Source organism: Saccopteryx bilineata, chromosome 1, assembly GCF_036850765.1.
Source record: "Saccopteryx bilineata isolate mSacBil1 chromosome 1, mSacBil1_pri_phased_curated, whole genome shotgun sequence".
NCBI lineage: Eukaryota > Metazoa > Chordata > Mammalia > Chiroptera > Emballonuridae > Saccopteryx > Saccopteryx bilineata.
The window spans coordinates 97,468,733-97,483,694 of record NC_089490.1 but is presented as its reverse complement, the minus strand read 5'-3'; the positions used below and the strand labels follow the sequence as shown (position 1 = coordinate 97,483,694).

General features: G+C 40.5%; 1 protein-coding gene across 5 annotated transcripts in view; it reads left to right on the top strand.

Moving 5' to 3' along the window:
• Window positions 1-14,962, top strand: part of FGD6 (FYVE, RhoGEF and PH domain containing 6) — a 126,516-nt gene that overhangs the window by 89,654 nt on the left and 21,900 nt on the right. For all 5 annotated transcript variants that reach the window (XM_066261807.1, XM_066261798.1, XM_066261789.1 and 2 more), the window contains 5 exons: window positions 8,150-8,200; window positions 12,418-12,476; window positions 12,559-12,630; window positions 13,537-13,605; window positions 14,118-14,201. In XM_066261807.1, coding sequence (XP_066117904.1) covers window positions 8,150-8,200; window positions 12,418-12,476; window positions 12,559-12,630; window positions 13,537-13,605; window positions 14,118-14,201 — 335 coding nt within the window. The remainder of the gene's footprint in view (window positions 1-8,149; window positions 8,201-12,417; window positions 12,477-12,558; window positions 12,631-13,536; window positions 13,606-14,117; window positions 14,202-14,962) is intronic.

Here is a 14,962-nt window from a genome sequence, read left to right as displayed (position 1 = left end):
GAGACTTTAATAACATTACTTTTTCTGTAATCTTTGCCTTTAGTCTAGGATGGTATTAACTTTCTCTAGGTTTTAGAAATCTAGGATTTCTTATGTTGATAGAAAATATATTAAAAACATCTGTTCTAGTGTTCTGAAGTTATAAATTTTAGCCATGAATAGCTAATAAGCAGAATGGTAAAAAGATCAGAATCAAATTAATGCATGACTTAAAAAAAAATCTTACTGAAAAACAAAACTGCTGCTGGGCAAGTATTTGTTTTAAAACCTAGGGCCAATTATTTATATCAAAAGTCATTCTAACACTTTCTATAGGGCAGGACTTGATGAAAGGTGGGGCTATCCTGGACACCAGCGAAGGAATTTTGTTTCTAGGAAGCCCAAAGGCTCTGGTGTAAGGCAGTTCCCTCAGTGCAAAATGGGAGGATGATAATATTCAGAATTTTTGTTGTAATGACCTCAGCTCTTGTTCTGTTGCAATTAATTTCAATTATAGTTGTGAATAAGGTATTTTAAATTTTTTATTTATTTATTCATTTTTAGAGAGGAGAGAGAGACAGAGAGGGAGAGAGAGGAGAGAGAGACAGAGAGAGAGAAGGGGGGAGGAGCTGGAAGCATCGACTCCCATATGTGCCTTGACCAGGAAAGCCCAGGGTTTTGAACCGGCGACCTCAGCATTCCAGGTCAACGCTTTACCCACTGCGCCACCACAGGTCAGGCCAAATAAGGTATTTTGAGAGATGGTATCTAATAAATTATATCCATGATTTTAACACTGAAAATGCGTTATTTGGATATAAGAGGTAAGCTTGTTTTATCTGCCTGTTCTATTAAAGCTTTTAAATATAACTTTACTTTCTTTATAAACAGGGATTCTTTTTTTTAAATTTTTATTTTATTTTATTTTTTTATAGGGACAGGGACAGAGAGAGAGTCAGAGAGAGGGATAGATAGGGACAGACAGAAACAGAGAGATGAGAAGCATCAATCATCAGTTTTTTGCTGGACACCTTAGTTGTTCATTGACTGCTTTCTCATATGTGCCTTGACTATGGGGCTACAGCAGACCAAGTAACCCCTTGCTCGAGCCAGCGACCTTGGGTCCAACTGGTGAGCTTTGCTCAAAGGAGATGAGCCCGCGCTCAAGCTGGCGACCTCGGGGTCTCGAACCTGGGTCTTCCGCATCCCAGTCCGACGCTCCATCCACTGCGCCACCACCTGGTCAGGCTAAATAGGGATTCTTAACCTTTTTTTGTGCCTGGGTCCCTCTGGCAATCTAGTGAAGCCTATGAATGGATCTCTTCTTAGAATACTTTTTTTAAATTACAGAATAAAATACATAAGATTAAAAGAAATCCAATTGAGCTGAAATACGGTTATTAAAATAATTTTGAAGTATGATATGTTATTACATGTGCTTCTATTTTTTAAATTAATTTATTTATTTGAGAGAGAATAGAAGGGGTGGGGATGGGTAGAGAGAAAGACAGAAACATTGATCTGTTCCCATATGTGCCCTGACCGGGGACCAAACTGGCTACCTTTGAATTATCAGGATGATGCTTAATCAACTGTGCTATCTAGCCAGGACACATGTGCTTCTTTAGTAATGCAATAAATAAGAAGATCTGATGGCAGCTAATAACCGCCCTGATTTTGAAGTAGTGGTGAGAGTAAACAGTATTTTGAGATGTTTGCAACAACTGTAATGTGATTAAAATAAAATGTGGTTTTTATAGTGACAGTCCCTGGTATCATTGATAATACTGTGGTTTGTTGCCTACATTCATAATGGAAGGAAATACTGTATTAATACCTAAAAGCTAGTGAAAATGTTTGTTTTGTCCATTCAAGTTTGCTGATCCCCTGAATTTTGCCCGTAGACATTTCTATGAAGCCATCCTTTCCCTGATTCTCAGCATAGACTTGACCCAAATTCCCTATAAACCGCCAGACACCTTTATTGCTGGAACTTGCCTTGCCAGAGATCCAACAAGCTGACTCTTGCCCCAGTTTTCCTCTTAGTGTTTCTCAGAATCATGGCTCACATCAGGAACTGTTCCAGTTGGCCAAAACACTGAAATTTGGTCAAACTTGAATTCATCTTGGTGTTTATTTCCTTTATTCTTCATTTGGTTGTTCTTTGGGATAAGTAAAATATACTTATCTCCCTAAACCTAAATTTGCTCTTTGTTGATAGTCACAGTAGAGGGAAAACAAATATGGTCAGAGGTTCTTTAAGTGTGGCTTGAATGTGCCACAGTGGTTTCTGAACATTTCAGGTTCTCACTTGATAAATTGGCAGCCTTAACCATTAAAAAATGTGTCCACAAAGAAAAGCATTTGTTTCAATTCAGTCAAAATAGTAGATATTTACTTATGTTAGGAGATTTCTTATGGCTTTGACTTCTCCAATGGCGTTCTGGATATGCCTAGCCAGTCTGTCCTGCTAAAAAGGCACTGAGGAGAGATTCTGTCCATTGTAAGAACTGCCCCCAAAATTTTGTGATAGAATGAGCCTGGAATCAGGTTTAGTTCTGGAGTCCTTTGGGTGAGCCACCTCAGGACCAGACTTATGAAAGCCTAGGATAGACCATGGCTGCTTCATACGGTTATGCCCTCCCGACTGAGGTCCAAGTCTAGCCTGCATTCTGCTCACTATATTGGGTGCTCCACTGAGGGGCTGCATCAGCCAGGAAAAGTGACCTTTTCTAATTCAGAGAAAGGCATCTCCGGCTTTCTAAGCTAAGAATCTGTGAGCCTGAGAGCCCAGAAAGGTCGCTTTCCTAATTTAGACAAGCACCATATATGTACAATAGGAAGCCCTGGGCCACATTTTTAGGAACCAGAATTGAACTAATATTCAAGGAGCAAGAGAATTATATTCCTATGATGGGATATTATTCAGCCACTCATAAGGAAAAATAAATGTATGGGTTATGGGCTATAAAATCCTAAATATTGTTAAAATTGAGTAAAATCAAGCATTTATAAAATCTGAAGGAAATACTTTTAAATTATAATATTTTAAAGAGATGCCTGTGGTTTGAGTTTTCTCCATTATTTAACTTTCTAAATTTTCTATAATGCATCTTAGAAAATATATATATATATTTGCATGCATGCTTGGTGATACTTGAGAATGAGAATCATTACGGTTTTCCAACCTGGTCCAACCAATTTTATGTGTGGGAATTCTGACAGAGAAATGCCTCTGCTAGAATTTGCTGGACTAAGAGAATAAGAATCTGTTTCCTCACTCCCAGGAAGGGCTCCTGACCACTTCACCAAGGTGCCTTGAACACGGCAATGTGCCTTTATAGCTTGACAATTTTTATTTTGGGTATTTAAAATAATCAGTACTTCATTTCACAAGTCAGGATAATTTTAGATTACTTGTTTTAATTTGAAACTTTGGCAAGCAGACAGGCTTATTGACTAGACTAATTGGATCTTTGGATTGCATAATTCTGTATGTGTTGCTGGTATCATTACATATTTAGGGAAGAAAGAAGAAATCTCTAGATAATACAAAGTGAGACATGTCTACAAATTGAAAATAAGGACTTTGGAATGCCCCCATCCTGTTTGCTCATTTCCTCTGTGCTCTGCCATCCCCATCTCTCACCACACAGTCCAGGAATCTGACTGGGTACTATAGAATTAAAAATCCCAGACTCGCCTGACCAGGCGGTGGCACAGTGGATAGAGCATTGGACTGGGATGCAGAGGACCCAGGTTCGAGACCCTGAGGTCGCCAGCTTGAGCGCGGGCTCATCCTCTTTGAGCAAGAGCCCACCAGCTTGAACCCAAGGTCACTGGCTCCAGCAAAGGGTTACTCAGTCTGCTGAAGGCCCACAGTCAAGGCACGTATGAGAGGGCAATCAATGAACAACTAAGGTGTTGCAATGCGCAATGAAAAGCTAATGATTGATGCTTCTCATCTCTCTGTTCCTGTCTGTCTGTCCTTGTCTGTCCCTCTCTCTGATTCACTCTCTGTCTCTGTAAAAAAAAAAAAAAAAAAAAAAAATCCCAGACTCCCACAGATGACTCATTTTTAGGAAAGGTTAACTACTTCTGAAAAACTTTCTGCTTTAAAATTAATTATTCATTGATTGTGTGATCATGGGTGGTAAGGCTTACTAAGAACCTTTATATAGAAAATTTAGACCTGCAACAAGGTACAATATTTGTTGGGTCCTCATTTTTTCACTCTGGGTCTCTGAAATGAATACAAAATTAATTTACACGGCCTTTGAGATGATGGGGGTTAATTTTAACTTTTATTGACCAACAATGCCACCTGGTGGCCAGAAAGTACATTTTGTGGTGCCCATGCAGGCTGCACCAACCTTTGGATAGAAATAACCTCTATAGCGTTTGTGGCATTTTTATTATCGGAATTTAAAAAAATGCTTAGTTTGATTTGGCAGAAGCAGGAAGGTCATACTACTACATGTCTAACATGGTAAGTAGAATTGACTACTCTCTTCTCATTCTTTAAAAATGGAACTCCTGTAGGATACTAGGTCTTAAATGGTATGTAGTAAACAATTCACTGTGACCAATACAGTCATGTCTGTCTGGTCTCCTTTCCTGGGTTTCACCTTGGTTATAACAGTCCCTGAGGCGGCTGGTGGTTTCATTGCTCCTCCCATCTGACTCAGGGTGATCCCTCATGTTCTCATTCTATAGTTAAGACACTAATTGATTCTTTTTAAAAATTATTTTTAAAGATTTTATTTTATTTTTTTAGATTTTATTTATTCATTTTATAGAGAGGGGAAAGAGAGAGAGAGAGAGAGGAGCAGGAAGCATCAACTCTCATATGTGCCTTGACCAGGCAAGCCCAGGGTTTCGAACCAGCGACCTCAGTGTTCCTAGGTCAATGCTTTATCCACTGTGTCACCACAGGTCAGGCCTGAGTGATTGATTCTTAATTAAGGGTGGTCATGGTCTTGTCTTTCTTGAAAAGGTTGCCCTGAAAATATGGATGGATGGATGGGTGGATGGATGGATATGTTGGAAAGTTGACTTTCTAAAAATTAATTTTGGAATGTCGACTTGAAAGCTGAATTTTAAGATTTTTTTTTAAATTGTCAAGGAAAAAACCTAACTCCATTACTTCCTTTATTAATAGCACAATTTTGTGACACTCATCTTAATGGTGGGTTTTCTCTTCAGCCAATTTGTGTGTTTCCACTCTGTTCCTGAAGGTTCAGGTTGGTGGACAGCAGCTGAGCTTGTGTACAAAGAAAGAAAGTGCAGCTCAGAAGCTTATCAGGCTCAGTCCAGTGATTCTGAGGTCAGGATTTCCTAATACGGACATCTCCCAGCAAGCTGGTTCAGTTTAGAGAAATGTCTCAGTTCTGTTGTCAAGCATTGAAGACAAAAGAGGAACTTGCCATGAACCTGATACTTATGTAAATCTGCTTTCCTTTCCACACTCTTCAGCTGTCTAGAGGCTTTAAGGAATATCACTTTTGATTAATGAAGTAGATGATTTTTTTTTTGTGTGTGTGTGGCAGAGACAGAGTCAGAGAGAAGGACAGATAGGGACAGACAGGAAGGGAGAGAGATGAGAAACATCAGTTCTTCATTGTGGTTCCTTAGTTGTTAATTGATTGATTTTTCATATGTGCCTCGACTGGGGGGCAATAGCAGACCGAGTGACCCCTTGCTTGAGCCAGCAACCTTGGGTCCAAGCTGGTGAGCCTTGCTCAAACCAGATGAGCCTGCACTCAAACTGGCGGCCTCTGGGTCTCGAACCTGAGTCCTCTGCATCCCAGTCCAGCGCTCTATCCACTGTGCTACCACCTGGTCAGGTGAGGTAGACTAGATATTGAAAACATCTAAGAGTATTAATTTTTTTCTCCAACTCTGTCACTCATGAACAAGTTAAATATAATATTTAGACTCATCAAACATGGTTTATATGTGGTAGGCATTCTGAGTGGAATCAGAGTGAGATTAATTTTCATCTCCTGGTAAAGCTAAGTGTAATGTATAATCAGTGTGTTTTGTTACTTTTTGTTGTTTTCTTATCTGATTGATTGGAAGCATACTCTCCAACATCTGTGTTCAGATTACTTTAAGATCTAAATTGCTAGCCTGACCTGTGGTGGCGCAGTGGGATAAAGCATCGACCTGGAACACTGAGGTTGCCGGTTCGAAACCTTCGGCTTGCCAGGTCAAGGCACATATGGGAGTTGATGCTTCCTGCTCCTCCTCTTTCTCTCTTTCTCTCTCTCTCTCTCTCTCCCCCCCCCTCTAAAAATCAATCAATAAAAAATAAATAAATAAATTAAAAAAAAAAAAGATCTAAATTGCTAGCGATGGTCTCTGACAAGATAGAACCTATACTGTGGCGCATGGGAGCTTAATGTTGTCATGCACACTATCTCACCATGGCTGCCTGCCAGCACTGGGTATTTATAATATGCATGTCTAGACTCACACAGGTTCTTGGATCCCGGTCTCAAAGATATACCGAGTTTCAGCACTTGGGTGTGTATGTTTATGTCATGTATGATATTAAGTTTGAAAAGCTGACACTAACACCAAGTTTGCCTTTGTGCCTTTCAGCATGATTTCATAAATCCATGGAATGAAGTTATATACTCCATAATATTGATAATAGAGATTGAGTCTGATAAAAATGCATTCAGTCTCTTAACATGCCTTTCCTTCCCATTTTCTCAAGTCCCACTGTCATTGGGATTGGTTTCAGCCTTTATTGCTTTTTTTCTAAACTAAGACACAATTCTGTCTAAAAAAGAAATTATTATTATTTTTATTCTAAGCATTTTTTGCCCCTTGTATGCAAAGGCCCCTGCTGAGTGCTATGAGAGATAGAAAGATGACTCAGATGTGGGTCCTGCCCACAAGGAGCTTTGAGTCAAATGAAAACAAAAATGATAAAAGGCATAAAATGAGTAACTGTCGTGTAATGTATTATTCAGAGGGAGAGAATACTTCGTTTATATGGAAGGTTTGGTAGGAGAGGAGGAATTTGAGACGAGCCTTGAAGAATATGAGGAGAATTTTTATTTGCAGAGACAGAGGAAGGATTCAGAAAACGGGAACATTAGAGTCAAAGAGTGTGGAGCCAGAGAACACATGGGAAATGTTTAAGGAGTTGTGAAGAATTAAACTTTGGTAAGAACAAAGGGCCTGTGTGAGGCAGTAGCAAGAGAGAAAAATCAGAAAGTTAATAGGGACCATGTAGTGGGGGAGAGGAGTACTCTAAATACCAGGCAATGGAATTTAATTTGATAGGTAATGGGAAGCCATCCAACATTTCTCAACAAAGAAGAAATTATTACCTTGAAACCCTATACATTCCTTTGTATTAAAGATTTAGTAACAATAACCTATTGCCTTAATTTTTTCCCATAGTATAAGAACCACTATATATCACATTGCTCATTCACAGACCATCTTCACCTAGATCAGGTTTCTCAGCTGCAGCTCTAGTGATACTTGGGGTCAGACAATAGCTGTGGGTCTGCCCTGTGCATTTGTAGGATTTTAGCAACATCGCTGACCTCTAACCAATAGATACCAGTAGCCTCCAGTTATGACAATCAGAAATATATCCAGACATTTTCAGATGACCCCTAGGAAGCAAATTCACCCCTATTTGAGAGTCAGTGGTCTAGTGTATTGCATTACTCTGGTGTTCTGGCATTGTTAGACTCTTAGATCAACAAGCCTAAGTGTCCATTAGGCATTCAATCTACTGATGCTTAGAATTTTGTACCAGACATAAATCTGATCTTGAGATTAAAGTATTCCATGCGTGTTGGAGTAAAAGGCCTGAACTGGACATTGGGAGCCCTGGGTTCATTCCTGGCTATGCCACAGAGAGGTTGTGTGACTTAGGTGAGACCCTTTCCTCGGTAACCTGATTCCCCATCTCTAAAAGGACCAGTGTGATGTTTCTGGCTCTTTCCAGCTCTGATTCTGTGTCCTGATTTCAAATCGATCTTTACTTTTTCACATTTTTAGAAAGTTGGCACAGATTAAACTTGTATGTATATTAACCAACAAGAATGACTGAAATATTGAATTAAAAAGACAAGTATAAATATTTTCCTTCTTACAGCTTTATTTGTACTAAATACTATAATTTCTTTTCTGTTTCTAGATTATTTAAAAAACCTATTAGAAGACTGTGGAGATTACAGAGACACTCAAGGTAAATCATTTTTGTGTTATTTATTGCAGAAGTTTTTATATATTATGTTTATTTGGACCTAGAAATTAAAAATATAACAAAATCCTGTTGTATTCATAAGAAGCTTTTTTCAAAATAACCCTATTTGGAGGGGATTAAAATAGAACTAGATAGAGTGGTCAGTTAAACTGCATGTGGCTAATATTAGGGGGCAGGAGCGGCCATGGTCAGCTGCCATGGGAGCAGCCTCCTGAGAGAGGGGACCCAGCATGGTGTGGGTCAGGGAGCTTCATCGTCCTGTGCTGTCACCCTTGCTAGATGTAAATTCACCTTCTCTGAATGTCCATTGCTTTCAAATCAGGGATGGAACCAGTTAATCTGCAAGGTCCTTTCAAGCTTTAAAATCATAAGTCTATGAGGTGACCAAACTAAACAAGTCAGGGATAATATCTAAAATAGTGTATTGTTCTGGGACTGTTTAATGATGGGCATTAGCCTTACCCATCTCCACCCCTCATGCTCAGTAGTACTTAAGGGGAATAGCCCGTTACACTACAGTGGACTCATTGATATTCATGGGATAATCCACTGTGTGTGCCTGCGTGCATGTGTTTCTCTTTCACACACACACACACAAACACACACACAAGGATCACTTCTGTACAGGATAGTGGTGTTTCTGTTTATCCCCATACTACCTCTTTCAAATGTCATGGGTCTATCCCTTGTTCTAATCTGCAGAGAGACACATTAAACAGGTCCACATTCATCCCATTAGTTTTATGTATTTTGATCACAGTCTTGTACATCCTTTACATTTTCAGGTTACAAAGTTGAACAGGTTTTTAATCCATAGTGTAGAGCAGTGGTCCCCAACCCCGGAACCGCGGACCGGTACCTGTCGGTGGGCCATTTGGTACCGGTCCGCAGAGAAAGAATAAATAACTTACATTATTTTCGTTTTATTTATATTTAAGTCTGAACGATGATTTTTTTGTTTTTGTTTTTTTTTAATAATTTTATTTTTTTAATGGGGCGACATCAATAAATCAGGATACATATATTCAAAGATAACATGTCCAGGTTATCTTGTCGTTCAATTATGTTGCATACCCATCACCCAAAGTCAGATTGTCCTCTGTCACCTTCTATCTAGTTTTCTTTGTGCTCCTCCCCCTCCCCCTTTCGCTCTCCCTTTCCCCCCTCCCCCCCCTAACCACCACACTCTTATCAATGACTCTTAGTCTGACTTTTATGTCCCACCTACGTATGGAATAATGCAGTTCCTGGTTTTTTCTGATTTATTTATTTCACTTCGTATAATGTTATCAAGATCCCACCATTTTGCTGTAAATGATCCGATGTCATCATTTCTTATGGCTGAGTAGTATTTCATAGTGTATATGTGCCACATCATCTTTATCCAGTCACCTATTGACTGGCTTTTTGGTTGTTTCCATGTCCTGGCCACTGTGAACAATGCTGCAATGAACATGGGGCTGCATGTGTCTTTACGTATCAATGTTTCTGAGTTTTTGGGGTATATACTCAGTAGAGGGATTGCTGGGTCATAAGGTAGTTCTATTTTCAGTTTTTTGAGGAACCACCATACTTTCTTCCATAATGGTTGTACTACTTTACATTCCCACCAACAGTGTATGACGTGAATGATGTTTTATTTTTTAAAAATGACCAGATTCCAGGCCCTGGCCGGTTGGCTCAGCGGTAGAGCGTCGGCCTGGCGTGCGGGAGACCCGGGTTTGATTCCCGGCCAGGGCACACAGGAGAAGCGCCCATTTGTTTCTCCACCCCCCCCTCCTTCCTCTCTGTCTCTCTCTTCCCCTCCCGCAGCCAAGGCTCCATTGGAGCAAAAGATGGCCCGGGCGCTGGGGATGACTCCTTGGCCTCTGCCCCAGGCGCTAGAGTGGCTCTGGTTGCGGCAGAGCGACGCCCCGGAGGGGCAGAGCACGCCCCCCCCCCCCCCCCCCCCGTGGGCAGAGCGTCGCCCCTGGTGGGCGTGCCGGGTGGATCCTGGTCGCGCCCGGCGGGCGCATGCGGGAGTCTGTCTCTCCCCATTTCCAGCTTCAGAAAAATACAAAAAAAAAAAAAGACCAGATTCCCTCTGTTACATCTGTCTAAAAGACTCACTCTTGACACTTGTCTCGGTCATGTGATACATTTATCCATCCCACCCTAAAGGCTGGTCCGTGAAAATATTTTCTGACATTAAACCGGTCCGTGGCCCAAAAAAGGTTGGGGACCACTGGTGTAGAGATTCTTATTCTCTTAATTATTTTCTTTCTCCTCTATCATCTTCTATTTGCAAGTGTTATGCTTATAAAAGTGCTTTTTTAAAGGAAAGGTTTGGAGTGGGGGTATGACATACTTCTTGTCTTTGGTGGACACATAATCTAGCTCAAGAAAAAAGCCTGCCCAGCAGACTAAGAACAAAGCAGATGGCTGTAAAGTGAGCATGCACTGAACAGGACAGAATCATTTGGAAGAGAGAGAAAAGTGTGAGGATTGAAGAGGCAGAGCTTTGTGAAGAGAGAAGTGGGGCTGGAGATGAGCTTGAAGGGTAGGTAGGAGCAAGAGTGGGCATTCCAGGTCCGAATCTGTCTCGTGAAGATGAAAATATTAAACAGATCTTAGCAAATAGGGCCTCAAGAAGACATCTGTTCCAGGGCTTCTGCCTTCAAGGACAGTGAATTATTAGCTCCATTTTATAGATAAAACAAGTACAGGGCCAGAGATTAAAGAGGTTGTTTAAAGGGAATTACACACTTTAGCAAAAACTGAGAGTAGGCAGTAAACAAGGGGTGCACTGTGTGGTCAGAGGCGTGACAGCAAAAAGGTGGGCAGTTGTAAAGGAGATTGCCCAAGGGTGGGGAAACTGAGACAAATACACCTTTGGAAAGTTGGCAGAAGAGTTAAAGGAACAGAGTCACTAGGGCCTCTTCAATGGATGGCATGGAGAGGGCAGAATTACTGAATGGATGGGAGAATTCAGAGTTTGGAATCCAGGGGAGCAGACAGCAGCAGCTTTATGACTTCATCCAAAAGCTTCTCTCCCTGCCCAGTTGGAGTTCAGACAGGCCAGAAAGCAGGGAATGTGCCCAGGGTCATCTCTTGATTATCTGCATGATCAGTGCTGGGTGCAGTACATTCTGATGTATGGTGGGGTCTCTATAAGGAAATATTGCTTTCCTTTGATAATGGTGGTAATAATATAATTATACATTTATATTTACGGACTACAGAAATTGATACCAGATACAGAATCTCTTGGTACATTATAGTAGCTGGACCAAAACTCCCCAGCCCCTTTCCAGAAATTGATTTTTTTATTGTTCTTTTGCTGATGATTCCTGTCACTGCCACACCAGCCTCAGGAGGGCATGTTCTGTCCTCAACACTCCCAGCTTTTCTCAGCAGTAGTGCTACTGTCATATTGTGTGGAATAACCTTCTTTGTCGGGGTGTCTATTTAGTATCACAGGATGTTTAGCATCCCTCGCTTCTACCCACTAAAGCAGTAGACCTTCCCAGTCATGTGACAACAAAAAATTTTTTTTACACATGTCCAACTATCCCTCAGGAACATTACTGTCCTGGGTTGAGAACAACTGTCGTCCAAAAGGAGACAAAGTTCAGACTTTTTTTTTTTTATAACATATAATAAGACTAGAGCATTAAAAAACAATCTGCTAAAGGCAAGGGGTTAATAAAAAAGAATAAAGTACAGATGAAGCTAAATAATGCAGCTTACAAAATAAGTCTTGTAATTTCCTAAGGTCTAGTCTGCTAGACTTCCGTATGACATTTCCCCTGACCCTCTTACATAGTTGCTTCTTGTAGTTCTGGTTTCCTGTTCCAGGATCTTTGTCTCCCTAAGGCCGTTTATACTAGAATGGTCCCTAGCTTCCAGGTGAAATTCTATCCTTATCCTTGTAAACCTCAACAGGATCATCAAACCTCAGCACATGACATGCATACATTGAAACATACAGTCTGTAAGGTTTCTTTGGCTCATTTTTTTCCTAAGTACTATTCTTTTGCCTGTTTCATGCCCCCACTGAATCTCATCATCCTCATCATCCATATTTCTGCCTGCTCACAGTTAATTGAGATCCTCCAGAGGGTGGTTGTTGTGAACTATCCATCTTGTCACCTGGAATTGCTTAATGTTGCAATTCATTGGTAATGACCGAACGCTCCTTCTGTTCCTACATGTTTTAGATGCCCTTGCTGTTGTGATAGAGGTAGCCAACCACGCCAATGACACCATGAAGCAAGGAGTAAGTATCTGATTTCAGTGGCTGGTGTGCTGATGAACCTGGAAGCCAGGACCCTCATGTGCTCTGCATTCTATTTCTGTAGGACAACTTCCAGAAACTTATGCAAATTCAGTACAGCTTAAACGGGCACCATGAAATAGTGCAGCCTGGACGGGTAAGTGTTTTAAACACTTGGAGACCTGTGAAGAAGAATTATTTTGGGGACTGCTAAAGGCAAAAATCACCCCTAGGCATAAGCGAATTTAACTAAGATCATTGGGTCTATAATTTTTATACAACATTGGGGTGGTGAACTCTTTCACAGACTGGTATAAAATTTCTGGCAGACCATTTCATAGACCGTTGGTTGAAAAATACTGTTTTAGAGTGACTTTTGCTAATTTAATGCAATGATTTTAGGCACAGTTTGTAGCTAATTTTCATTTCAGTTATGAAAATAGGTTGTTATTGTTACTCCTCATTGACCCAGTCTGGTTCAAATAAGTTCATTCTATCCATTCAAAATGCTCATGACTTAAGACACTGTGACAAGAAGTATGATTGAATTAGAAGAATGGTAAGGGACCCCACAGAGTTATCTGATTAAATAGGATAATTTTATTGTGTAATACTAGCTGACCTCACACAACTTTAAAGACAATTTAATTAAAATCTTTCATGTAAGAGAGGCTTATGAGGGGAAGGAGAAAATTGGTATTTTGTTGCTCCTAATCGAGCATAAAAATGGCCCAAGGAATGAATTCAGGGAAATTACAAAATACAATTGTCAGGATGTTGGCTGTGCCTCTGGGTAAAGTGCATGCTGGGTCAATTACATTTCAGACCGCATAGTTTACCGCTGGGACCAATATTGGATTTATGAAACTGCAGCCTTGTCCAATTCCTAAATGACTTACAGGGTTTTAAAAGAAACCATGACTTTAAAAAATCACAAGGAAACTATGTCCACCCAGCCTGCACAGAAGAAAATCTGGGGAAAGAAAGTTGAAAAGGAAATTATATGTACATTGTTGTGTTGTAATGGTATAGGACTAAATGGGTGTCTGTTTGGATGAACCAGGTTTTTCTGAAAGAAGGCACCCTGATGAAGCTATCTCGGAAGGTCATGCAGCCCCGAGTGTTCTTCCTGGTAGGTGGCTATGTATATTTCTGATGGGCCACAGGCAGGCAGAGTTGCTTTATGGAAGGAGACATTTGTACATTAGCACATTCAAATAGTAGTTTTAGTGGGATCTTTGACTGAATGTATTGCTTCCATGCATTTCAAGTATAGGAAACAAAGGTGTTTAACCAGAAAATTATTTTCTCTTTGAATTTAATTTCATTTTAATTTGGAAAACTGGATTCAATCAATTATTTGTTTAGGCAGATTGTAATACCTTAGAAGGACTTAAAATTCAGAAACCATTAAATCTGTCCACAGAACTTGGAAAGAAAATACATTTTTTAAGAAATTGCCTTTTTAATAATATTTTAATAAAACTTTCTGGGTGGTTCTATTTTCCGGAAGCAGAACATAAGTATTTATTCAGTGAGCTTTTAATAAAGAAGTAATACTTTTCCTTTATTTCCGTGTCTTATCAATAACTTTGCAGCTGAAATTTGTTTTCTTTACTTCATCCTCTGACATGTTTCTTCCAGTTTAATGATGCCCTGTTGTATACAACACCGGTGCAGTCTGGGATGTATAAACTGAACAACATGCTCTCCTTGGCTGGAATGAAGGTCTGTGCTTCTGTGGGAAGATTGTTTTTAACCTAAAAAAATATTAGAGAGGCCCTGGCCGGTTGGCTCAGTGGTAGAGCATCGGCCTGGCGTGCGGGGGACCCGGGTTCGATTCCCGGCCAGGGCACATAGGAGAAGCGCCCATTTGCTTCTCCACCCCCACCCCCTCCTTTCTCTCTGTCTCTCTCTTCCCCTCCCGCAGCCAAGGCTCCATTGGAGCAAAGATGGCCCGGGCTCTGGGGATGGCTCCTTGGCCTCTGCCCCAGGCGCTAGAGTGGCTCTGGTCATGGCAGAGCGATGGCCCGGAGGGGCAGAGCATCGCCCCCTGGTGGGCAGAGCGTCGCCCCTGGTGGGCGTGCCGGGTGGATCCCGGTCGGGCGCATGCGGGAGTCTGTCTGACTGTCTCTCCCCATTTCCAGCTTAAGGAAAAAAAAAAAAATACAAAAAAAAAGTATTAGAGAAAAATCTTTTTGATAATCATCTTTTAATTTTTTCTTTTCCATGTATTACTGTTCATGTGTTCGTTTATTTACTCATCATTTGTTCATTCATACATTAAAATTTATTCATAAGATATTTATTGAAAACTTCTATAAACAACATGGCAATAGGTTTGGTGGAAAATATAAGGATAAATGGAAGCATGATTCTTTTTGTCTTTGTCCCCACACCGTTCTCTCCAGGGGCTTAGCAACTAATAGGGAAAACAATACATTATGTATAAGCAGTTTGAAAATAGACAGTAATAAATATCACTGAAA